General features: G+C 50.1%; 1 protein-coding gene across 1 annotated transcript in view; it reads left to right on the plus strand.

Moving 5' to 3' along the window:
* AMH (anti-Mullerian hormone) overlaps nucleotides 1–24,273 on the plus strand; it is a 34,430-nt gene extending 10,157 nt beyond the window's left edge. Inside the window, exon 2 of the mRNA XM_069649522.1 lies at nucleotides 22,213–24,273. Within this exon, the coding sequence (XP_069505623.1) occupies nucleotides 22,213–23,125 (913 nt within the window). The 3' untranslated portion in view covers nucleotides 23,126–24,273. The remainder of the gene's footprint in view (nucleotides 1–22,212) is intronic.
* Nucleotides 24,274–24,566: the final 293 nt, after the last annotated feature.

A 24,566-nucleotide genomic window follows, 5' to 3' on the forward strand; every position in this document is an offset into this window, starting at 1 on the left:
GGGTGCTTTACTGCAGCTGAGAATTCATCCTGCGGTAGAAAAGCACAATGGTAAGAAATGTAAACCACTGCCACCAGCCATTTAAATAGTCAGGGTACATAACAAATGCTACATGATAATGTGGGATAAGGGGCTACTAGGTAACCCCCATCACTCCACATGAAATGGTGTGTGTTGGACCTACAAAGAGAAAAGGTAAGTAAAGTCAATTTCACTTTACTATTCTTGGGAACAGTAGTTCTCCAAGAAAAGGTATTTAAACCTTCTCAGAAATCTAAAGGATTTCTCTGAGACACTGCACTGAAGGTACTGTGTGTCACCATGCAAAATGCAAAAAGTAGAGGCCTATGGAGTTTGTCAGACTTCAAAAACAGAGGAAACACATAATCAAAATCAGGTCAAAAACCCATGAGAGAGTGAGAAAAAAGGTCTCACTCACTCCAGGGTTAAAATGAAAAAGTCCTAAAGTCCAGCAAAAAAGCTGGGTCTCTAAGGATGAAGGGAATTAGCACAGAAATTAGAATTCTCCCTAACACCACCGCGTAATCGTTCATGCATATCCTTCCTAGAACCAGCACCAAACCTTCCAATGTTGGGGGGTTCGACGGGTCTCTTTATGTCCTCTTTCCTATCTCCCATCCTCTGCCATTCTGATAGTGCCTTCTTAACTGCAGTCTTTGGACGGGCTTCCCACTCCATGCAGTCCTGCTAAAAACCTAACAGCTGCCACTTCCCCCCTTAGTCGTCCCTGCTGATGCCCCAGAGTCATACAAGTGTCCTAAGTACAAGATCATGGTGTCCCAGTGAAATAAATCGCTCTTCCCCTTATCCCAGCAAATTCACTGTACTCCTGAAATGCTCTCTCATATGTTGTTTTTGTCTTCTTTGTTAGTGCGCCGGCGATCAGGGTTGCTATAAGGGGGCTCCAGAGCATGTCGGGAAATGGGCTCATTGTAGAGATATCGCAAGACATCCAGTCTCGCGAGATCTCGCCCGATCACGGTAATGAAGGGCTCCAACGCGCCAGAGCACCAGAAGCCAGAGCAGAGGGCACGGAGGATGTTGAGCTCCCGGTGCTCCTCTTATTGACTGAGATAAACTTCATCAGAGACATTCTGCCACCATTTACGTCCAGTATAACAGAGGGCCTGTTGCCCCAGAGTTCACAATCGGTTGGGTAAACTGCAATGACAAGCTGTCACTGGAACCACATTAAAAAGGGGTCCAACCAGCCACTCCAGGTCTCCTGTGTATTATTTTGCAACATAAATTGGCGACGAGGATCAAGACTTGAACCCACGCAGCACCATGCAAGGAGCAACCCCACCACCGCCGTTCCTTCACACGCCAGGTAGACCTGCCAACTCATAGCCACAATGGCAACCCCTATTCACTACGTACCTGGAATCATTAGGCGGTGCAGGCTACACGGCGGCAAGGCACAGAGCCGTGCTATTGAATGCACTAGGCGTTGAGGGCCAACACGTATTTGCAAGCCTCACACCTGAGTCAGTGGCCGGGGATTATGACGATGTGTTTAAGGAGGCTGTTAGAAGAATTGTCAAATGATTTGCCAGCAAGGAGAATATCGCCCTGCACAGAATAAGGTTTTACAGCCGCAAACATGAAGCATCCGAACCATTGGACGACTATGTGACCAAACTATGTTAATTAGCCGCACTGTGCAACTTTGAAAATAACACTGAAGGACTGATATGAGATATGCTTACGGTACATACCAACAGCAGGAAGGTGCAAGACAAATTAATTGTAGAAAAAGAGTTACTGCTGGAAAAGGCTGACAAGATCGCGAGGGCGGTAGAAGAGACCGCAGGTTGAAGGAAAGAATATGCAGGCAGACCAAGCCCTGCAGAAGTTCAAGCTATAGCCTTCCATGCCAAGAAGGAGAAACCAGTCGCCGACACAAGAGACGGGAAGTGGGGAAGGAAAGAACCATTGACGTGCCACAGATGCAGCAGCACCAAACATTTAGCCTTTGACAAGGAATGTCCCGTAAGAGACAAAGGACGCTCAGTGTGCAAGAAGATTGGACATTTCTCAATTGCGTGCAGATGGTGAAGCAAAAAAGTCAGCAATGTCAGTGCTGAGTGCAATGCAGAGAGGGAATCCTCCTCCAACGATGAAGGGAGGCCCACAGTGTTAATGGTAAACAGCCCACGAGCTTGGAGAGAAAAGCCCCACTGTGTCATAAAAATAAATGGCCTGGAAACGAGAGTCATGGTGGACTCAGGCTCAGACTTAACCGTCTTGCCCCTTCGCACTTACAGAAAGATTATGGGCACAGAAACCGTCACAAGCCCACAGTATTTGGTGGTGCATCCATCGACCTACTAGATTACAACAAAGGGAAAGTGGAGTTTAAAGGGAGAGAAACCACTACAAGAGTATACTTCAGTCACAAAGGCCCAGCAGTCTTAGGGTGGGAGGATCAGGCAAAGCTCAAAATCAAGTTTGACCCCATCACAGAGGACCAAGTGTCGACAGTCAGTACAAGAGGAGCACCGGTTGTCAGCGAAGACTATCCAAAGCTGTTCTCGGAAGGTGCAGGACAAATCAAAGGCTTTGTTCACAAAATACTACTCAAGGCGAATGAGGTCCATGTCAAGCACAAAGTAAAACCAGTACCAGCAACCGCCAGAGATTCATTCAGAAACCAACTCGACAGAATGGTGAAAGAAGGCACCATTGAAGGAATCGAAGCATCAGAGTGGTTTAGCCCTGTCGTTCTCATAAAAAAACAAAATTCACAATACTTAACGGTATGCATCGATCTTCGCAGTCTGAGCCTGGAAGTAATTTCAGACAGCTATCCCCTGCCAAGCATTAATGAGCTGATCCTCATGATGAAAGAGGCCAAAGTGATCTCCAAGTTAGACATGAGAGATGCCTATCATCAAATACTGTTTGCACAAAGACTCCAAGCCATTGACCGCATTCATCACCCCGTTTGGCACCTACCAGTTAACGAAGATGCCCTTCGGTCTGTCATCCGCAGCCTCAACGTTTCAACACATGATGGATGTGCTACTACGAGACATAAAGAATGTATCTTATTTTCAGGATGACATCCCAGTGTACGCTGCAGATGAACTTAAGCATGATGTCAACCTGTAGAAGGTCCTCACCAAGCTATAAGAAGCTGGAGTTAAGCTGAGGTATGAAAAGTGCTTATTGAAAGCAAGTGAGGTTGAATACCTACGGTACAAGATTTCATCATAAGGGGCGTGGCTTGGAGCGCCATCAATGTGGCTGCTCCCCTAAGGCCAGCCGTGTGAAGCCCGCTGCAAAAATGGAAAAGATGCGGCACCCCGTGTCCCAGCGGGAGCCCAATTAACACCCAGGGCTTCGGAACACCTGAGGCGTCTATGGGCCGAAGAAGGGAGTATAACGCTCATGCGGGACCGAGTTATCCGCCCAGAACCCCCAGGCTCTGAGCCACATTGCAAGATTCAAGATGGCGGCGGCGCCTATCCTCGGAGACTGGAGGGTTTCCTGACGACTCCCGTGACAGCCCCCGGCATCTGCGAGGCTAGCCACGGATCCTGAGTCTGCTGAGGGCGCCGAGCGGGTGGTCTCCCCACAACCACTCTGAAGCAAGTGGCCCCGGCGGGCCACACAACGAGGTCCGCAGCACCTCCGCAGCGCACTCCGTGCCGCTCAGCGCCCCCTGCGGGGTGCAGCGCCTTTCTACGTGGGAGCACAGCATCAGCTTCGCCGCCGGAGGGGACAACGGCACAATCAGTGCCCCATCAGGTGGGGGCTGCTGGGGGGCGACGGAGAAGTGGGGGCCTTTTTCACACCCTTCCCGGGCCCCCACCAGAGGAGCTTACAGTACATGCACCAATGGCCTGCAGAGAGGCAGCTCCCCCCCCCCCGGCGGCCCCTGGAACTTGCTTCAGTCTTCTTTCTGCGCTGATTAACGCCAGTGGGAGAGTGCACATCCAACTCTGAGCCCATACTCTCAACTCCTCGGGCGCCCCGGCCCATGCCCATACTCTGTGCCTCTCCTCTGGCCTGGGAAGCGGAGGATCCTCTTCTCCTTCTCCCCCAACAGATTGGGTGAAGTTGGGGTCTTGTGTGCTCATCAGACCCCACCCATTAAGCGTTGGGGGTCCACCGACTTCCGTCCCTACTGCCCCCCAACTTGCAGCCCCAAGCCCTGGAACTCTCGGTTACCACTCAGCAGGGGTGGGTGGACCCGCCAGGCAGCGACGCCATCCGCCTGGTGCCCCGGCCCGGTGGTGGTGTTCTCGGTCCCCCGGGTACAGGTGGACTGTGCTCCATAGCTGGTCGTCCTGCTTCAGCCCCTTCCCCTCCCCTTCAAGGGGGAGGCTCTGACCCCACATCGTTATCAGAAGCGGCACACTCCAGCTATCCACTTCCTGGGCGCCACAGCCCATTTCCCCATTCACTCTCCTTCCCCCAATCTGATTCCAGTGGGGATCCATTAGACTTGTCGCCTCTCTGTGGCGGAATATCTTACCTCCTCTCCCCAACAGACAGAGGGGACGTTTCCTCCACCCAAAACCCTCAGAACTGTCGGACTTGACCCTCTATGCTGGGGTGCCTCACGCCTGTTGTTCCCGGGACCAGTACCCCCAAGCCACAACCAGCACCCCTGTAGCTGAACGCAAAATCAGCCTCTCCAACATCTTTTCCGGCCCAAGATCCGGCACTATGTCCAAGCAAATGAAAACAACCAAAAACGCAGACATCGCCACCATGCTTACCGCTTCAGACAGGGGGTAAAAACCAGATCTTGCCAAGCCCACTCCGCAGGATTCCCAGGAGGGGGGTGATACCCCAGCCACCAGGGGCGACCTATTGGCTTTTATGGCAGACATTAAAGCTGAATTTAGGTCCTGCATGTCTGAACTCACCACCAAATTGGAGCAAACTGACTACAGGGTAACTGAGGTGGAGCAAAGGCTAGGTGAGGTTGAGGACCGCTCCCAGGACCAGGCAACCACACTGGGAGACATCCAACAGGCAGTAAAGGCTCTCCAAGACAAATGTGAAATCCTCGAGTTCAAGCGGGAGGACTTGGAGAACAGAGCCCGCCGCAAAAACCTTCGGATCCGGGGAGTCCCATCCTCGGTCCTAGATAAAAATCTGTCAGAATATGTAAGGGACTTCTTTCAGGCCCTCCTCCCGCAACTGGACAAATCCCAATTACTGCTGGATCGTACCCACAGACTGCGCCCGCGCCGGGGGGTGGACTCGGACCTCCCTCCAAATGTCATTAGTAGAGTCCATTACTTCTCCACGAAAGAAGCCCTCTCCGCTACCAGCCGCTCTCGTGATGACCTCACCTTCCAGGGCTTGCCTCTTCAGAACTATCAGGATCTCTCGCTCCTGACTCGCCAGAGGAGAAAGGCGCTCCGACCCCTGGCCCTCTTCCTTCAGGAATGACAAGTCCGGTACAGATGGCTTTTCCCAACGGCACTGCAATTTTCATTTAACGGCTCTCTGCGGAGAATCAGTCACCTGGAAGATGCCAGCAAGATCATGCACCTGTCTTCCCCCAAGGAGACCGTTTCGCCGAGCCCGGAGGCAACAGGGAGCCCCGAGTCAGCCCCTCCCCCGCAACCCAGACGGTCCTCATGGTCGAGGGCATCTCGAAACAACAGGAGGAGGTAATCAGATCTTAAGTCATAATAAAGGACCCATTTGTTACGCTCACCTGGTTCCCACGGGGGCGTCGACCGGAACTGGGCCGCTGTTGTTTCCACCAGTGTGACGTGTAGCGCCGAGATGACTGACTGGACTGGTCCGCTCTGCCTAGTTTGTCTGGCTCGCAGGAATATTCTTCTGCAAAGGAGAAGGGGAATTAACCACCCGTGGAATTGAGTGTCAACCCACCTTCCCCACTCCCGTTGTCTTCCCACAGATCACTCTTGATGTCCCCTCCTTAGTCTCACCTGATGGTTTGGAAGGATGAGCTCTCCATCCTGCGTCGACCGCAGGGGCGCGTTGATGACCAGTTACTTCACTGGCGTAGAGGAATTGGTGAGTTCTAGTATTGACTCCAAAGTCCAATTGTTCATAAGAGTTCAAATGTCTGATCTTCACTCTGTCCGATTCCTTGCAGGTTGCCGATTAATCCACTCGAAGATTTCCAAATGGCAATTGGTAAGATTCAGGTAAGTCTATTGTGGTTTTCCCCTTATGGGGCCGGGGTACGGCGATGAAGCAGAGTTGACTGCACCGACCCGAGATGAGGTGAGTACCCCCCGTGGTAAATCAGGTAAGTCCTTGGGGGTAGCTTGTATAGCCTTAGAGAGTCCCCTTGCTCACCTTGCTGTCTTTGTCTCCTTAGGTGTCGGAGGGCGGCCGCGAGATGGAGAGAGCGTGATGGAATGCTGAAGTACCGCCAAGCAGGTGAGTTCAGTGCGGCGCCGTAGGAATGCGAAGCGATGCTTCAAAGACTTCTGTCTTTCAGCTCCGTGGCGAAATGGATCAGGATTCAGGTAAGGATTAAAGTTAAAACTCCTGTTCTAACCTTTATCCTTCTTTTCTTCTTGTTTCAGGAGTCCCAGGACTGAAGCGGGCGTGGCTGAAGACTGGAGCTGCTGAAAACACGGTGAGCGTTACGCTGCAGCAAGCAGAATAACGCGAAACACGTGTGGCTGTCCGGGCGTGGTTTAAATAGCCTTGGAAGAAGATCCAGGTAAGTATTCTTCCACAGCCCCACCCAAGTAACAAAATAGTCCCTTCAGTAAAATAGTCCCTCCTAAGCCTCATTTGACTTGAGTCTTCATGCAGCATGGTCTGCCTCAGGTGAGTATGCAGCATGGTCTGCTTCAGGTAAGTTATCAATAATGAGCCTGGTGCCCATGGCGCCAGGACTGACTTTATCTTTATGAGCCTGGCGCCATAGGTGCCAGGACTGTACCCAAACAGCCCCTAACTGGGGCTTTTGGGCATGCTCCAAGTGGCATGATGCCTGCTTCCGGGGCTGCTGGGCCTGGTCTGGTCTTCCGGGGGCAGGCATCATGACACCATTGCTGCACTATCATCCGAGGCACCTGACCCTTTGCTAATGCGAAGCATCAGTTCCGGCCCTGCACAAGTTTATTGTTACCCATTGCGGCAGGCTTCACCCACGGCCCATGCCCATTCCAAGGTACGTTCCATCTTAGTGTCCTTGGAAACACATGTTGTTCCTACTGTCTCAATTGGCCCTGTTGGGTAGGGGTTGGGCTGCACTCACAAAGTTGCCCACCCCACCAGTTAAAAAGTTGGCCTCCCGTTGGGGGCCGGTGTTAAAACCCCAAGAGCAGGACAGCACGCTTTCAACCCACGCCTACGATCCAGTATATACCCACGCCAGTTCTTTGCCTTGAGAGACTCTAAGAAGGGGGGCACAGCGATCCTACTTAGGAAAGACCTGAATCCCCAGATATTGGACACTATAACCTGCCCAGCGGGCCGCTTCGTGGCTGTCAAATGCCTTTTGCTGGGGGACCTTTGTGTCAGCATACGCCCCCCAATTCGGGGCAGGCAATCTTTTACGACTCATTGGGTTCCTCCCTCTTGGGCTTCATAGAAGGCCAAACAATAATAGGAGGAGACTTCAATGGAGTACCAGACCCCACTAGAATCCACCCCCCACCCCTGGTGATTTCATGCAGGCCCTTAGCCTCATGCGCCTTTTCAGAACCCTGGAAGTAGTGGACTCATGGCGGGTGCTCCACCCCACCGAGAAAGATTATTCCTTTTCTCCCATGTTCATCGAATCTTCTCTAGGATTGACCTCCTCCTATCTTCGCCCCAAACCTTCGCCTTCACCAATGAGGTATCCATCAGCCCAAGGATCCTATCAGACCATGCCCCTATAATAATGGAGCTTTGAATCCAGGACCCCAAAGCCAACACCCCACGTAGATGGTTGCTCTACGACCCGATCCTCAATGACATGCTAATTAGAGACAAGATCGCAACCACCATTAGGAACTTCTTTGAGGAGAACCCAGTCATAGACACCTCCCCTGCTCACAACTGGGACGCGATGAAAGCAGTGGTTAGGGGAGCCCTGATAGCGCAAGGGGTGGCATTCCACCGGGACCGGAGACAAATCCGGCAAGCCCTGGAAGAGGAACTGCAAACAGCAGAAGAAGCCCAAAAGAAGAACGGGTGGTCCCCCAGATCTCAATGAGCCCTCCGCTCAGCCAGAAAGAAGCTGGAGGCCCACTACGCTGAGCATTCCGCGCAACTATTGGCCAAGACCAGACAATTCTCTTATGCCAAGAACAAATCTAACAAGCTACTGGTAGCTAAGCTTGCCAAAACGAGACGTACCAATACCATTGCAGGGCTCCGAGACCCACAAGGGGTGATTCACTATTCTGAGATGAAGAAACAACAACTGGCAGTGGACCACCTAACCCACGTCATGACTGCACCTCCATGAGATCGGTACAAACAAAAGGAATACCTGCGGGGGGCTGTTTTGCCACGCCTGTCCGACCCCACGAGAAAGAAGCTGGAGGCACCAATAACAGACGAAGAGGTCAACAAAGCCATCAAAGCTCTTAAATCACGGGCCCCAGGCTAGGACGGATTCTCCTCGAGATTCTATAAAATATTCAAACCCCAGCTGATCCCCCATCTGGTGACACTGTTCAACTCATTCAAGGAGACGGGCTTGGTGACCCCTTCAATGCAGGAGTCCACAACTGTCCTTCCTAAGCCAGGGAAGGACCCGAGAGACCCAGCTTCGTACAGACCTATCGCCCTACTAAACATAGATGCCAACCTTTACTCCAAGATCCTGGCCAACCGACTGTCCCACATACTTCCAGATATAATCCACCTTGACCAGATGGGCTTCATTCTGCACAGAACCGCAGAGACAATATCCGAAGAACCCTGAACCTGGTAGACATCACCCACCGAAACTGCCAAGGCCTCGCCCTGATGGCCCTAGACGCCATCAAAGCTTTCAACAGGGTAGACTGGTCATTCATGGAGTGCACCCTAGAGGCCTTCTGCTTCGGCCCAGCATTCCGGTCCATGGTTCTGGTCAACTTCAAAGCCCCTAAAACCATCCTGAGGATCAATGGCGCCCTCTCAGCCCCAATCCTTATGACCTGCAGGACAAGACAGGGCTGCCCGCTGTCTCCCCTCCTCTTCGCCCTAACAATGGAACCCTTCGCCCAGAGGATCAGGCGGAATAAACTCATCAAGGGCCCGCAGGTGGGCCCACCTCAACACAAAATTGCACTGTACGCCGACGACGCATTGCTGACGCTCTCAGAAGCTAGCACCTCAGCGAGGCACGCCTTGGCAGAAATAAAGAATTTCGGGGCGGTCACCGACTTCACTGTCAACTTCTCCAAATCAGTGGCCCTTGGCATCGGCCTCCAACGGGAGGAATGGGAGGCACTAACCAAGCTGTGCCCAATCAAGTGGCGGGAAGGGTCCATCCCCTATCTGGGAGTTCACATCTCGGCAAACCCAAATGACACTTATCAGGCAAACTTCCCCAGACTATTTTGAGAACTGGAGGGGGGCCTGAAGCGCTGGATGATGCAGGAAATCTCACTAATGGGACGGATCACGGCCACCAAAATGGACTTGCTTCTGAGATTCCTCTACGCCTGCTCCTCCCTCGCAGTAGCCATCCCAGCACCAGTCCTTCAGGATCTACAGAGGAAAATGCTAAAGCTTATATGGAGGGGAAAGAAGGCCAGAATCTCCAACAAGACCCTGGTGTGTAATGCCAGGCTCGGGGGACTGGGGGTCCCCGATCTCCAGGCATATAGGGCGGCAGCGCAGCTGGCACACATTCACGCATGGCAGATAAGCAGAGCCCGCCCCAGATGGGTAGAACTGGAGCAAGCTCAGCTCTCGCTCCCCCTGCGATTCCCCCACATATCCAGCCCCCCTCAGAAAGCGCTGAAGGAACATTTTGCGGATGCCAAAAACACTCTAAGCTCCTGCGACTGGGTCCTGAAACGGAAGGGAATCCCGAGAGGCCAAAGCCCTCTCTCACCAATCTTTCATAACCTGAACTTCTCGCCGGTGGCGAATCCTCGTAACTTCCAAAACTGGATAGACGGGGGCCTCGAAACCCTGGAACAGCCATACTTTGGGAACAAACCCCGCACCTTCGAACGTGCAAGGAGATGTTTCAACTCCAGGAGGGAGATAGATTCACCTACTGCCAGCTCCGCCACTGGTGCTCCCACCCCCAGACCCCCCAGGCAGCTACACGCTTAAGTACCTACCAGCTAGAGGCAGAACCTCAACCCTATACAGACGCTTTCTGGGGGACTTCCTAATGGCAACAACTCGATGCATGGCACAATGGGAGGCAGACATAGGTCACTCGATTGACAACCAAACTTGGGTGGACATCTGGACACGCACCCACACCTCATCCAACTGTGTCACCAACAACGAATGCGCATACAAGCTCATGCTGCGATGGTACTACCCCGCTCAGGTTACACCACATGAACCCATGAGTGGAGTGCTCCTGCTGGAGGGGCTGCGCCCAGCCTGGCTCCTTCTTCCACATGTGGTGGACCTGCCCCAAGATTCAGCAATTCTGGGATAGGTGCCTGTCGACTATCGAACAGATTACCGGGACCACTCTCCCACTGGATCCTGAAACCATCCTACTGGGGGTCCCGACCCCCGGGATCTACCCCCGCTCCGGAAACAGAGCAAAACTATTAACGCAATGCCTCCTGGCAGGCAGAACTGTGCTGGCCCGTTTCTGGAAGTCCCTGGACGGTCCCTGCATGGCTCACTGGTGGAGAAAACTTTGGGACATCCTGATCGCGGAAAAGGTAACCGCGGCGAGAGCGGGAGTCCTGCACCACTTTCAGAACCTCTGGGCCCCAGTACTGGACTATGACCAGCGATTTCCCCACCTTGACATTCAAACTGATCAACACCCGATGGGCTCTGAAGGATCAGGAGACCACTTGAGAGGCGGGGGCAGCGGGCTGAGCTGTGGACTGGGAGAACTTGGGGAGGGAGATGGGGGACCAGAGTGAGGAACAGGGAAGGGGGCGGGGAAGAGTATGGACTTGAAGGAACTATTAAATACAAGCAAAGTTGTCATGCAATGTTATTTATAACCTGTCCTGCCTTGGTTTAAAATAAATATGTTTTAAAAAAAGGTTTCATCACAAGACATAAGCCCCAAACAAAACCTGCTGCGTGCAATAATCAAAGCTCCCGAGCCGACAAACAAGGATGAAGTGAGGTCATTCCTAGGACTAGCAGAGTACTATGCCAAATTCATCCCCAAGTTTTCAGAAACTTAGGCACCACTGCGAGACCTATTAAAAAAAAGGGACATAATTCACATGGCAAGAAGCCCAGAAGAAAGCGGTAGAAAGTATCAAACAACACATAGTGGAAGCATCGTGCCTGAATCCATACTGTTGAATCCAGAGTGTTGCACCGTCAGCACCAAAGATGCCAGCACGTGCGGATGAGGAGCGGGCCTCACCCAAAGGAAAGGAGACGCAGAACACATAGTGGCATTCGCCTCCAAGGCCTTATCCACAACTGAACAATATTACTCTACAGTTGAAAAAGAAATGTTGGCGTGTGCATGGGCGGTTGAACATTTCAAAATGTACGTATGGGGCACAAAATTTAAACTAGTCAGTGGCCATAAGTCCCTCATTCACATGCTCAGTCCAGGAGGTACAAAAGTGTTGACACCCAGGTTGGCACGCTTAGCGGCCAAGCTGCAGAAATACACATTTCGAGATAAATCACATAGCGGGATGGAAAAATGCGCAGGCAGACTGCATGTCAAGATTACACGAGGACAAAGACAAAGCCATCACCTTCCTACAGGAGGAATGCGTAGAGGTGTCCATCCAAGACCTCAAGGCCTCAAACTACCTCGAACTAAGCAAGAGACATTGGAATGAAGAAGATGGGAAAGACCCCACCATGGTGAGAATCAGGGAATGGATCAGGAATGGATGGCCAGATGAAAGGTCAGTGCCAGAAGGTATGAGGCTGTACTGGAAAGTGGCAGAGGAAGTTTCAGAGGCGGATGGGCTAATCATGAAAAACGACCAAGTGATACCACCAACGGGGATGAGGGAAATCATTATATGCAGAGGCCACGCAAGGCATCTAGGGAACACAATGATGCTGCGAAGAGTAAGAGAGGCATACTGGTGGCCCTCCATGGATCAGTAAATTCGCACAATGATTGAGAGATGCCACGAGTGTCTCAACAGTGATAAACGCCTGAAAGTCAGACAGGCCCCCATGGTTCCCACGGAGATCCCCGAAGCAGTATGGTCGAAACTGGGACTGGACTTTATCGGTCCACTGGAGGCGATGATACCTGAACATCAGTACAGTATAGTACTGGTGGATAATTTGTCAAAGTGGGTGGAAGCAGAGTTTGTCCCCAACATCACGACTGCCACTGTGATAGAAGTTCTCACATCTATCTTTCAGAAGGAGGGTCTCCCCAGCAAATTAGTAACAGACAACGGAGTACAGTTGGTATCAAGAGACATGGAGTAATTCCTGCAGAAACACAACATTTGTCAAAAGACAGCAACCTTGTACCATCCCCAAGCAAATGGACTTGTGGAGAGAGCCAATAGGTTTATCAAAGAAGCCATCCAGCTGGCGACCACTTAAGGGATGGGTCCCCTCAAAAGGGTCAAAGAGGCCATAGCGGCTCACAGGCTAACGCCTAACGGGATCACCCAAATATCCCCATTTCGCATGTTGAGAGGGAGGAGAGCAGCGTCCACACTAGTGCCACCCTGGTTGGCCAGAGTAAGAGAAGACGCTGAAGAAGATATGTCGGAAGTAGTATGGAGATTAGAGAACAGTGAGGCATGCATGAAAAGGTGGAGCGACAGAAGGAGGACAACCCAAGGTCGAAAAGTAAAAGAAGGTGACTGGATTAAAATAGGCCGACCAACCAAGGACCAAATGACTGGCTCTAAGTTCAGTCAACCAATAAGAGTGATTCATAGAGGAACCAACTACGTCCTCACCGAAGATGGTCGCACATGGAACATGGAGAGAGTAGCCATGTTCGAGAAGCGTCGGGAAGGAGAAAACCCACAGGAGGAACCCAACACCCATGAAGAACCAGACAGAGAGACTGGGCGTGAACAAGAACTAGAAGCAGGAGTGAGAGAGTTCACGGCAGAAGACGTTGAAAGAGATGCACCGGAAGCCGTCCAGGGAACTGGTCAGGTACTGGACACCAGCAGCGAGAAAGAAGATAGGCCGAGAGGAGAATGCAGAAGACCGGTGAGATACAAAGACTATGTTATGCAATAAACTGTTCTGCATTATCAAGGGGAGGTGTGTAGAGATATCGCGAGACCTCCAGTCTCGTGAGATCTCGTCCGATTACTGAAGTGAAGGGCTCCAATGCGCGAAAAGCGCCAGAATCCGGAGCAGAGGGCACGGAGCATGTTGAGCCTCCGGTGCTCCTCTTATTGACTGAGATAAATTTCATCATAGATATTTTGCCACCATTTACGTCCAGCATAACAGAGGGCCTGTTGCCTCAGAGTTCACAATCGGTTGTGTAAGCTGCAATGACAAGCTGTCACTGGAACCACACTAAAGAGGTCCAACCAGCGCCGCTCCAGGTCTCCTGTGTATTTTTTTACAACAGTCATCTCTATCTCTGCCCTGAGGTAGGCTCACTCCAGCTTCTCTGACCCTTATTTTAAAGCCTATTCCGTCGCTCCCCCCGCTACACATCCATTGTTGAGCTGGGTGCGTGTGCCCACACCTTCAGCCAGTTCTCAGCGGCTGCTCCCTGCAGCTGCCTATTTCCCCTGCTGTCCAGGCGCTTCCTACCCCGCCCACCCCGCAGACCCTCCACTGGGGGAGGGAGCCTGATTCCAGATGCATCGACTGGCAAGACAGACAGTCGTCAGAATCTGGCACTAGGCACCAAATACATCGTTGTATTGGATTTGACACCGACAGCTGGCGTTTTGCAGTCTGATACATGTTGTAAATGGCGTCCGCCGTGTTTAAAACACGAATTGGAAATGCCCACAGTTTGAGCGTTTGTGTAGGCATGGGAAAGGCACTCGCCAGGCACTTGCACACTGGTATTAATTGGCCATTGATGGAAGCAGGTGCAAAATGATGCCAGTACCTTGGCATCTAATAGCAGTGCCTGGCAAATGCCCAATATTTATACACAAACCAAAACTGTTAGCTTTGCTAATGCTTGTTTTAATCAGGACTTCAGTGAATGACACGCATAGTGCTTCTAAATCGAGTGGCTGAAGGCAGACCTGGTTTAGAAATTTGTATCACACCAATAGCGTGTTTACAGCTCCAATTAAGTAATTAACTCTCATAAGACTGCTTTTAAAAAGGACTGACAGGCACTTAGAGTGTAAACTTTGATGTTAAGGCTTGGTTAAAAAGAGCTCCATGAGTTCCCATCAGGAGGTGTTTTGGGCTGGGAGGGGCAGGAATTGGGTGGGAATGACCATCGGGATTAGCATGGCCATGGGTAGTCAATGGGTGGGCAAGTAACGAAACAATGCCTACAAGCCCTGTGTCCCTTCTCGTATGCCATTTCTCATTATCTATACTCAAATGCAATAGTTGTCGGCTTATAGGTGGCGCTAAATAGCCCAAACTATAAAGGAACTGAGGAGAGGTAACGTGCAGCTAAGCTAATGTACCTGCAGTGTCACTCCTGGAATTGTAGCATGTCCAAGTGTCAACAATACAAAAAGCTGTGAGAGACTATAATAGATCGAACTGGTGAATGTTCGACATGGTGTCATCTTTTTGGGTCCAAATGTCGATCAAAACAGTCAAAATGGAAGTAAATGTAAGAAGTGTAAGGGAATTATTTGGTAAAAGTGAATACAGAAAAAAACTTTAAGCAAAGAAAGGTAAGTAAAGAAACGGTTGTTTAAAGACAAAAGAAAGAAGCGTGAGGGTTTAAATCCCCTTTAATTAAATCATAGAACACAAATAAAAAGAATTAAAAAAGGTTTGGAAGCCACAGTGCTAATAATAGGCAGTATGTCGTGGGTTGTCTCATGCACTCTTACATTGAACATGCCGGAGTCTGACAATACAGATTTTCCACACATTCGTTACAGAAAGTCATGATTCTATTAAAGACTCAGAGGCGAAAGATTATGCTCTGACTTCTCTTTACTAACTTGAGCAGCAACCATTATAAAACAATAACATGGAAAACAATGACAAAAAACTACAAATTCCAACAGAACCCAGCAATTTTGTAGTTCGTTTTCCATAGGTTGTAAGAAAACCACGTGATCCTCTCCTCCAATCAGCATCACTTCTCCCTTATAACATCCAACAACTCCGAAGTCCTTCCTCTTTCTTTCGCTGAACTGATAAACTCGCGCCCCAACCGGTAGACGACTTGTTCCAGCTGATCTTCTCAAGTTGTCGCTTTCTGTTCCGCTCCTGAAACAAACATAAGCCGTTAGAAATCCCATCATGGACGGGTGGGCAATCGCATAGCAATACCATTATTATCCCAAGACAAGATTGCATTATTTCCAACAAGATTGCATTATTTACAACATGACAACATAACTTATATCATAGCGATTGAAATTGGGTGGAATAATCTTTCGCCTCCGAGTCTTTAATAGAATTATGACTTTCTGTAACGAATGTGTGGAAAATCTGTATTCTATGTCAAGACTCGGAGGCTCAGATCATGCTCGTTTAAAGCTTACCTACCACCAACGATGCTACTCGCTCCACTGGTCTAAAATAGAAATTCTTAAAGGTCTCCTCATTAGACCAGTCTGCCGCCTTTAGGACATCTTCCAGACGAGCCCCTGCCAGGAAGGCAGACGATGCCATAGCACCTTGTGTAGAATGTGCTCCGAACTGTTGCACGTCTAGCCCTGCCTCGGCCATGCACCACCTGACCCATCTAGCTAAGGTGGCTGATGCTACTGCTCTAAAAGGTTTCCTAATCGCTATCAGTAGCTGGTTTACTCCCGCAGGTCTCACTTCATTCGCTTTTTGTTCGTACACTTTCAAGCACCTAACTGGGCACAACTTAGGCTTGTCCGGGAAGGCCATGTACTCCACAGACTTAATATTCGTCTTTGTCCTCCTCGCTATGAAAAATATTACCCCTGAAGGTGAAAAAGATTTTCTGTTCGCTTCTAAAGCTCTCACGTCCGAGACCCTTTTACAAGAAATAAGACACAGAAGGGTAGTTAATTTAGCCCACACTGCTTTCCGAGACAAGTATTCATTGTCCGGCCAACTTTCAAACATCCTTAAAACTATACTCACATCCCACAAACGAGAGTATCTGGGAGCGGGAGGTCTCATACACCTAATGCCCTTCAGAAGCCTACACACCAAGAGATGCTCGCCTACAGGCTTATTTTCTATGTACGCATGGCCTGCTGAAATCGCCGACCTATAATTATTAATGGTCCTGTAGGCCTTCGCCTGTGCTGCCTGCGCTGCCAAGAAATTCACTATGTGTACTACATCTGTATATACGGGATCAACCTGTCTCTCCAGACACCAATCACTCCATCTATGCCATGCCACTCTATATGCCTTGCCTGTCGCCGGAGCCCAAGACTCCCTGATGAATTCCTGAGCTGTGCCTGAAAGTCCTGGCTTAGACCAGTTCTCCCTGAAATCGCCCAAGCCAAAAGACTCAAGCTCCCTGACCTGACCAATGGATGGATCTCTCCTGCCGGATTTAGCAGTATATCCTCCCTGGCTGGCAGCCGAATAGGGGCTTCAAACGACAGCTCCAGAAGATCCGGAAACCAAGCTTGGCCTCTCCAGTCTGGCGTTATCAGGATCACTGTTGCTAGCTGACGTCTGACCTGCGCAACTGTGCGCGCTATCAAGGAGAAAGGGGGAAACCCGTATTCCCTTGCTGGTCCCCAGACCTGGAGAAAAGCGTCCGTCGCTGTCGCTTCCGGATCCGGTCTCCAACTGTAAAATCTGGAGAGCTTCCTGTTCAGCCTGGAAGCGAAGAGATCCGTCTGACAGGGACCCCTGCGGCGCATTAATTCCTGGAATACTGAGCCCAGCTGCCAGTCGCTGGAGTCCCTCAGGTATCTTGAGTTCCAATCTGCTACCAGATTGAGCTCCCCCGGCAAATGTTCTGCTCTCACGCTTATTCCCTTCTGGAGGCAGATCTGCCAAAACTCCTTGGCCATCTCCGTCAGCTTCTGCGACCTTGTTCCGCCCAGTCGATTTATGTATCTGACTGCCGAAATGTTGTCCATCTTCAAGAGAATGGACGATTTCGCACCTTTCTGTGTCCAGCACTGAATCGCGAAGGAGCCCGCTAGAAGCTCCAGGCAATTGATGTGGAGACCCAATTCCTCTCTCGACCATCTCCCTCCTGTCGACTGGTCTCCACATCTGGCTCCCCATCCCCAGCGGCTGGCGTCGGACTCTATCACCAGGTCCGGGGATGAACCAAATATCGCCCGGCCATTCCAGGCTTCCATGTGGCAGAACCACCATTCTAGCTCCAGTCTCGCTTCCTGTGATAGCCTCACTTTCTGTTCGTAAGAAAAACCTCTTCTGAGATGGTTGATCTTCAACCTCTGCAACGCCCTGTAATGCAGGGGCCCTGGGAATATCGCCTGTATCGATGATGACAGACGTCCTACAAGCCTCGCTATTTCCCTCAGGGAAACCTCCTGCTTTGCTATCATCACCTTGATCTCCCTCTTGACTGAATTGACTTTGGCTAGGGGTAATTTGAGAATGCCCTGCGTTGTCTCTAAGCTGAACCCCAGAAATTCCATATCCTGAGCTGGTTCTAACTGTGACTTCTCTCAATTTATTAGGAATCCCAGCTGTTGTAGTAACCCCGTGGTTAACAGGACCTGTCGAACCAGAATTTCTTTGTCCTGGCACATTAAACATATGTCGTCCAGGTAAATAATCAGCCTAATCCCCTGCTCTCTCAGGTGTGTCACCGCTGGTTTCACATGTTTGGTGAAACACCATGGCGCCGACGCTAGCCCAAAGGGGAGACATTTGAACTCCCACTTCTGTCCCTTCCAAAGGAACTGGAGGAGTTTTGTCTGTTCTGGTCAGATAGGAATCGTTAAATACGCATCCCTGAGGTCTATCTTTGCTAGCCAGTCTCCTTGCTGGAGAACATCCCTTAGAAGATGGATGCCTTCCATTTTGAAATGCCTGTACACCAGAAAGTAATTCAAACCCCTCAGGTTTATCACTGGTCTGACCTTGTGTCTCTTTTTGACCAAAAACAGATTGCTTATAAAACCCCCTGGTCCTTCTGAAGCTGGACCGATTGCATTCTTTGCCTTTAGCAATTCTACCTCCTTGTCTAGAAGGACCTTGTCTTCTCTGCTGAATTTTATCCGTCTTGGCCGCACTACCTGATATGGTTCTCGCCAAAATTCTAACTGAAACCCTCTTACGGTCTGCCTTATCCAAGCATCTGAAGACAACTCTTCCCATATTTCGACATACAGTTTCACTCTCCCTCCTACTGGAGGAATACTTGCATTTGACCTTTCTATTACTTTCACATCTCTCACCTGAGGGACTCTGGTGCTGTTGCCTTCCGTTGTTCCTCCAACCTCTACTCCTGCCTCTTCCCCTAGAAGGGAAGAAGGGGTTGGACCTTCGGTCTTCTTGTCTCCAAGCTCTGTCCTTGTAGGAGCCTCTGTACTGGCCACGGCTGGACGAGCGGCCCCTTCCTCCTCCAGCCTTGTCGAAAACTCTTTGACCGAAAATCTTCTTCAGGGAAGATTGGGCCCTGTCCATCGATACATAAGTACTGGCGAATTTCGCCATGTCCTTGATGAACAAGTCCCCGAAGAGCTTGCCTCTCGCGGCTGTGGCCTGCTCGGATGTCGCCATCTCCCCTAGCCTGGAGTCCAGTTTCATTAGGATCGACCTTCTCCTTTGGGTTGCCAACGCTGTATTTGCGTTACCGAGCAGGCAGATAATCCTCTGAGCCCAGCCAGATATGATGCCCGGGTCCATGGGCTCTTTCTTGGCCTTCGCCTCCTCGGCCAGTTGCCAGATCTTGGTGACCGGTCCTAGCATCTCCAGCACCTTGTCCTGACAGGACCGCCAGGATCTGTCGATGCCCCTCTTCAAGTCCTTGCCATACCGGCCCAGGAACGTCAGGATTCTCTCGTCAATTTCCGGGGTCTCTGCTACCCCGTCCGGGACTCTCGGTCTTGGGCACTCTGCCTTCAATTTAGATCTGGCTTGTCTACTTAAAGGTGCCCGCAGGCGCCGTCTAAGATATTCCGCGATCTTCTCCGGAGGGTCCCATTCATTGGACCTGGGGTGAATAAGCTCATCGGGGTCGAACTCCTCCCTGAGAAGATCCTCCTGTTCCCTCCTGCCTTTCTTTTTAGGTTGGCTTTCCTCCTCTTCGGGGGAGGTCTGGTCTTCTGAGGAGGTGTAAAACTCAGATCTAGAGCTGCTCTTGCAGTAGTCGTCGTCCGACTCGCTCGAGCTAGTCCTCCGTCTTTCGCGGGATCTCGCCTTCCTTTTCCCCGATCTGTGGGGTGAACCCGGGGGGGTCTGGGTGCTACGGCCCCTGCGGGTTTTGTGTTTACTTCCCCCTCTCTTTTTGCGAGCTTTGCCCTGGGACAAAGCCACCAAGCTTTGCAAAATGCCCCTCTCTTCCCGGGGCCTTTCGGCATTCTGCAGCATCTGCACTGCCTCGCTCATACGGCGCCCACTGACATGAGGGCCGTCAGAGTCGTCGGTGTAATCGCTCATGTTTTCACTGACTCTGTAAACTATCAAGGTGCCTTGCGCAGTTTGCTTGGGCTGCCCCCGTCAATATATGTATTGAGAAGCTAGGCGAGTCCTCTTATTAATAGCAGTCTTACCTGGGACTGAGCCCGTCAAGTGGAGGCTGTAGCCTCTTTCACCTCCTCCCCAGTGGCAGAATGAGGGTCAATGTGCCTGTGCTGACTTCGCAGCGCACCGTCTCTGAGCAGGTTTCCTTGCCTGCGGTACCAGATTCAGCCACTAGGTGGCGTTCACAACTAGAATACAAGCCGGTGTCTCCTCCTATACACACGGCTGTCCGCTCCAATCGACGGAGCTTTGTGAGGGCCAGGGATTAAAATAATATTGTGTGAGCTCCGAGGAGCTCTGTAGACTGTCTCCTACTCCTGACACGCAAGCTCGCAACGGCGCCGGAACTCCCGAGGTCCCGTCGCGCCGTTGCGAACTTCCGTGCCTGCAGTGCCTCCTAACGAGGAAAAACTACGCCGGAACAAAAGTCCCGTCGCGTCTTCTCCGCGGATATGCTCTGCCAACGCCCTGCGCCTCCCTGCGCGCTTGTCTGCTAGTCGCGCTGCCTGTAATCTAATAAACCCTTAATACACGTTACCACATGAATAAAAAACAAAGAGTACTTATCTCAGCTGCTCGAGCAGCAAAGAAAGAGGAAGGACTTCGGAGTTGTTGAATGTTCTAAGGGAGAAGTGATGCTGATTGGAGGAGAGGATCACGTGGTTTTCTTACAACCTATGGAAAACGAACTACAAAATTGCTGGGTTCTGTTGGAATTTGTAGTTTTTTGTCATTGTTTTCCATGTTATTGTTTTATAATGGTTGCTGCTCGAGTTAGTAAAGAGAAGTCGGAGCATAATCTGAGCTTCACGTTTTACCACTATATTCTCTATCTCCAAACGGCTCTCTCTTCCCTTGACCCCTCCCCTTCCTCTTCCTCCCACATTCTCTTCCCGCACCTCCTGGCTCACTTTCTTAAAGGGGTCATGCTCTGTTCGGCAAAACACAATGATTCTTAGGGAGATGGACATTTTGCAGTCTCTTTTAACGGGATCTTCCTTTCAAATGCCAACCCCATAACATATAGCTTGCAATGCCAACGTCACCTTGATGGGTAGTTGCTCTTGCACCACCTAGTGGCTGTGAAAAACTTTCTGAATCCAGCTGGCTTCCATGGCTATTTTAAAGCTCAGGGATGCGTGAAAGAAAAGTATCCATGAGACATTTAAATTGAGCTCCTTGAGGCAGCTTGTTCTTTGTAGTGCTTTCTATGTGCCTTTACTCGCTCACACTTTATAGAGGGAAGGAATGCAGTTGAGTAGTGGTTCTGAACCCAGGTACAAGTCAGGACATGTTGGTTCTATGTTCTTTCAACCCGTGTTTCTTCTATTCGTTTTTTGCTGTAAATATTTGGGCGAAAAAACGAATCGATTTTTGTTTTGTTTTATTATTATTTCGGGGGGATTATCCGACACCCCTCTCCCCTCACCCTAACCGCTTATATGCCCTAACCCCAATCGCCGATTTTTCAATGAGTTTTTTCATCTCAAATTTTTAGGGCCAACAACTCATCGAAAAAAAGAAACTGGCGATGAATTAACGTCCTACTGACTTTTTCATGCATCAAATGCCAGTCTAAACTGGACACGAGAGCAGAAGGGGGGGGGCATTTTTACAAAAAGTAGTCTTTACATAGAGGGTACCACACTTACATTCACAGTTGTCTCCTCCATGCAGCATTTGTTGAAGTTCAATAAACACATGCAAACCTAGGCGGTCCCCAATTTACATGCATTATCCGCCAGGTTTTAGAAGGTGCTAAAACATGCTCCTCAAACAAATGCATTCACGCTCACATGTTAGCGTGAATGCATTTGTTTGAGGTAGGCAAAGTGGGTGAAGGAGACCAAAACGTTGATTTCCGCCTACAAAATCCCCCTGGGTGTGAAACCAAGTGTTAAACAATACATATACACCTTTTACCCTGGTTTTAACACCTCATGTAACACTCAGGGGGATTGGAAAATGATGCCCTAACTGTATTCAAAAGTATCCTCTAGAATAAACCTGAGGGATCTCATTACGGAGTAAGCAGGAGACCAGGCAGAGAGAACTGGTGTGCTGAAAGTAAGAAGGCAAAGGGGCAGGTAGTAGGAGCTAAGTGATTCCTGTCCGTCATCAGAGTATATGTTTTTAACATGCAATGCATTGAAGAGTATTCCGTCATCAGAGTATATGTTTTTAACATGCAATGCATTGAAGAGTATTTGAAGCTGGTACAATTTGTCAACGTTGTGAAGTTCTTGTTTGCTATGTTTGCAGTTGTTTGTCATGTTAACATCAGCACCCTGTGGCACCAGGACCTCAGCAAACATTTCCATAGTTGTCTCTTAAAGAAAAATTTCTTTTTCCCCACAGATTGCCAACAGACACCCAGACAGAAGATTCCAGAGTTACCTATCATGGAAAGAACTCCCCGCTGGGACACACTGATGCCTTCCTAGAGATCCTCGCAAGGTTTGTTGGGCAGGTGTTGAGTAGCTTCAAAGAGCAGCCGGAAACGCTGGTGCTGCCTTTAGAATCTGACAACCAGACCACAGAGGCCTTTGCTTCCAACCCGCTCAACTCCTCACAGAAGGTAGCCATTGAGTGGCTGATTGAGTCAGAGGAACCACTGGTGTTCCTGTTCCCAAAGGGCAGTCAGTCACTGCTGGAGCGGCACCTCATGCAGGGAAAGCTGGAAGGGAAGCTCCTAGACAAGCTCATGGCCAAGCTCTATGCAGTGTTGAACGAACTGATGCGGCTTCCTGCAATCCGTGACAACGGTAGGCTTCTGAAAATCCTCCTAGACCGCTGCTATGGCACCTTCAACTTAAGCTTCCTCCTGCAGCAGAAAGAGGGCAATTACGGCCATAAGAAACTGCACTCGCTGCTCCTGCTGAAAGCCCTGCAGACCGTCAGGGCGTACTGGCAGAAAAGGAGCACACTGTCCCGGCAGAACCGAAGCGCACACAGCAAGGCCTTCTGTCGGCTTCAGGAGTTCACCATGAAGCTGCGATTTGACCACGAGAACACCAACATCATCCTGCCTTCGAAGTATGTGGCCTACAACTGTGAGGGACCGTGTGTGCTTCCGCAGGATACACGAAGCGAGACCAACAACCACGTCATCCTCCTCATCAAGATGAGGGACAGTGGCGCAACACTGGCGCGTGGCCCTTGCTGCGTGCCAGAGAAGTATGGCAAGTTGCATGTGGGGACCTTGACAGAGGACGGCCTGCTCTTCAGGCCGTACCCCAATATGATCGCAGAGGAATGTGGCTGTAGATAAGCTCAAAAGCCTTTTAGTGGACAAAGGAGTATCAAGAAGGTCATTCTGGATGCAGCCATATAATTAATGTTGCAGGGAATTCACAGAATTCTTGTTTATCATTTATGAATAAGCAAAGAATGATCTTCATTAACTGGGAGAACCCTTGGTGCATCTTCTGTAATTTCTACAATATGTCCATTCTGGTAACAGATTGAGTGCAGACAAGCCTCCATGTAATCGGGGTGAAGAAGGATGTCTCATTTGCAGGAAGACTTTGGAAACATAAACACGACCGGACTGGTACTACAATAAGGCTATGGTGCCAACCGACGAGAAGCAGAAAGGGCAGCCATTTTGGACATAAAAGCATCTCGTCGGCCCTTCTGGAATGGCACTTGGCCTGGAGTTGCATAAATCCTTCCACTGACCCTACAAAACGATAACAACTGGATGTGGCTTCTGTCATACAAGCGATGCAGCAGGCCTTCCCCCAGGATCTCTGGGACACCCCTTATCATCTATGGGGCTCCGACCATGCCTGCTACCAGAATATGACCTCAAGACATGAACAGCTTTGGCAATATCCAAAAGGATCAGTTCATCCTACCTAGCCAACTTGCAATGTCCCATAGCTCGTGAGAGCAGTTCACCCAGACCTGCTCTGTCTCTCAATTCTCGTACTTCTAGTTTTACTACTGACACTTGAGATATCGGTCGCTTTCCTTATAGGGTGCGCTCCAGCCAACGTCACAGCTCTGTCCTCTGCAGAGACTGCGATTGAGAAGCTCATTGCTGCCAAGGACGTCATGTCATGTGTGACACTCGTACCTCTTCCTGGATTTCCCATTAATAGCACTGTACATTGTGGGTACTGCAGTTTTGTTTTCCTCATATAGGCATACACATACATATTGTGGTATTTAAAGGGATACATTGTATTTTATATTTTTGATCAACTTTGGAGAATCTCACCGGTTTTCCTTTTCAGCAAAAACTCATTTTACCGTTCCCCTTGCTCTTGCATCTCCTACTGAAATGTTCAGTGTAAAAAAATGGCCCTTGGTGGGCTAATGCCGACCTCTTGCAAGACCTGCGAGTTCATGTCTCTGAAATGAAAGATGTACATTGGATAAATATGTCTTAATAGCAGGGTTGTTTAAGGGGTCATACACGACCATGTGATAGGGGTCTCTTTCCAGCAGGGGGGGGGGAGGGGTAGTGGAGAGGTTAGAGGAAGGGAGGATGTTCAGATGTAAACATCTTCAGTAAGCGCATACTTCATGTAAGCGGAAAAACAGTACGTGTAAACAAGTGAAATGCGAAATACTTTACATAGTGTTTTTCTACCTACTAGCGGATAGAAGCCACCAGTCTAGACACTCGCTGCTTTTCAGTGATACCACACACATTGGCCTGCTTTTATTTAAGGCTGCACTGGTTATGAAGTCCCTTTTTTACC

Source organism: Ambystoma mexicanum, chromosome 1p, assembly GCF_040938575.1.
Source record: "Ambystoma mexicanum isolate Mex_15411 chromosome 1p, UKY_AmexF1_1, whole genome shotgun sequence".
NCBI lineage: Eukaryota > Metazoa > Chordata > Amphibia > Caudata > Ambystomatidae > Ambystoma > Ambystoma mexicanum.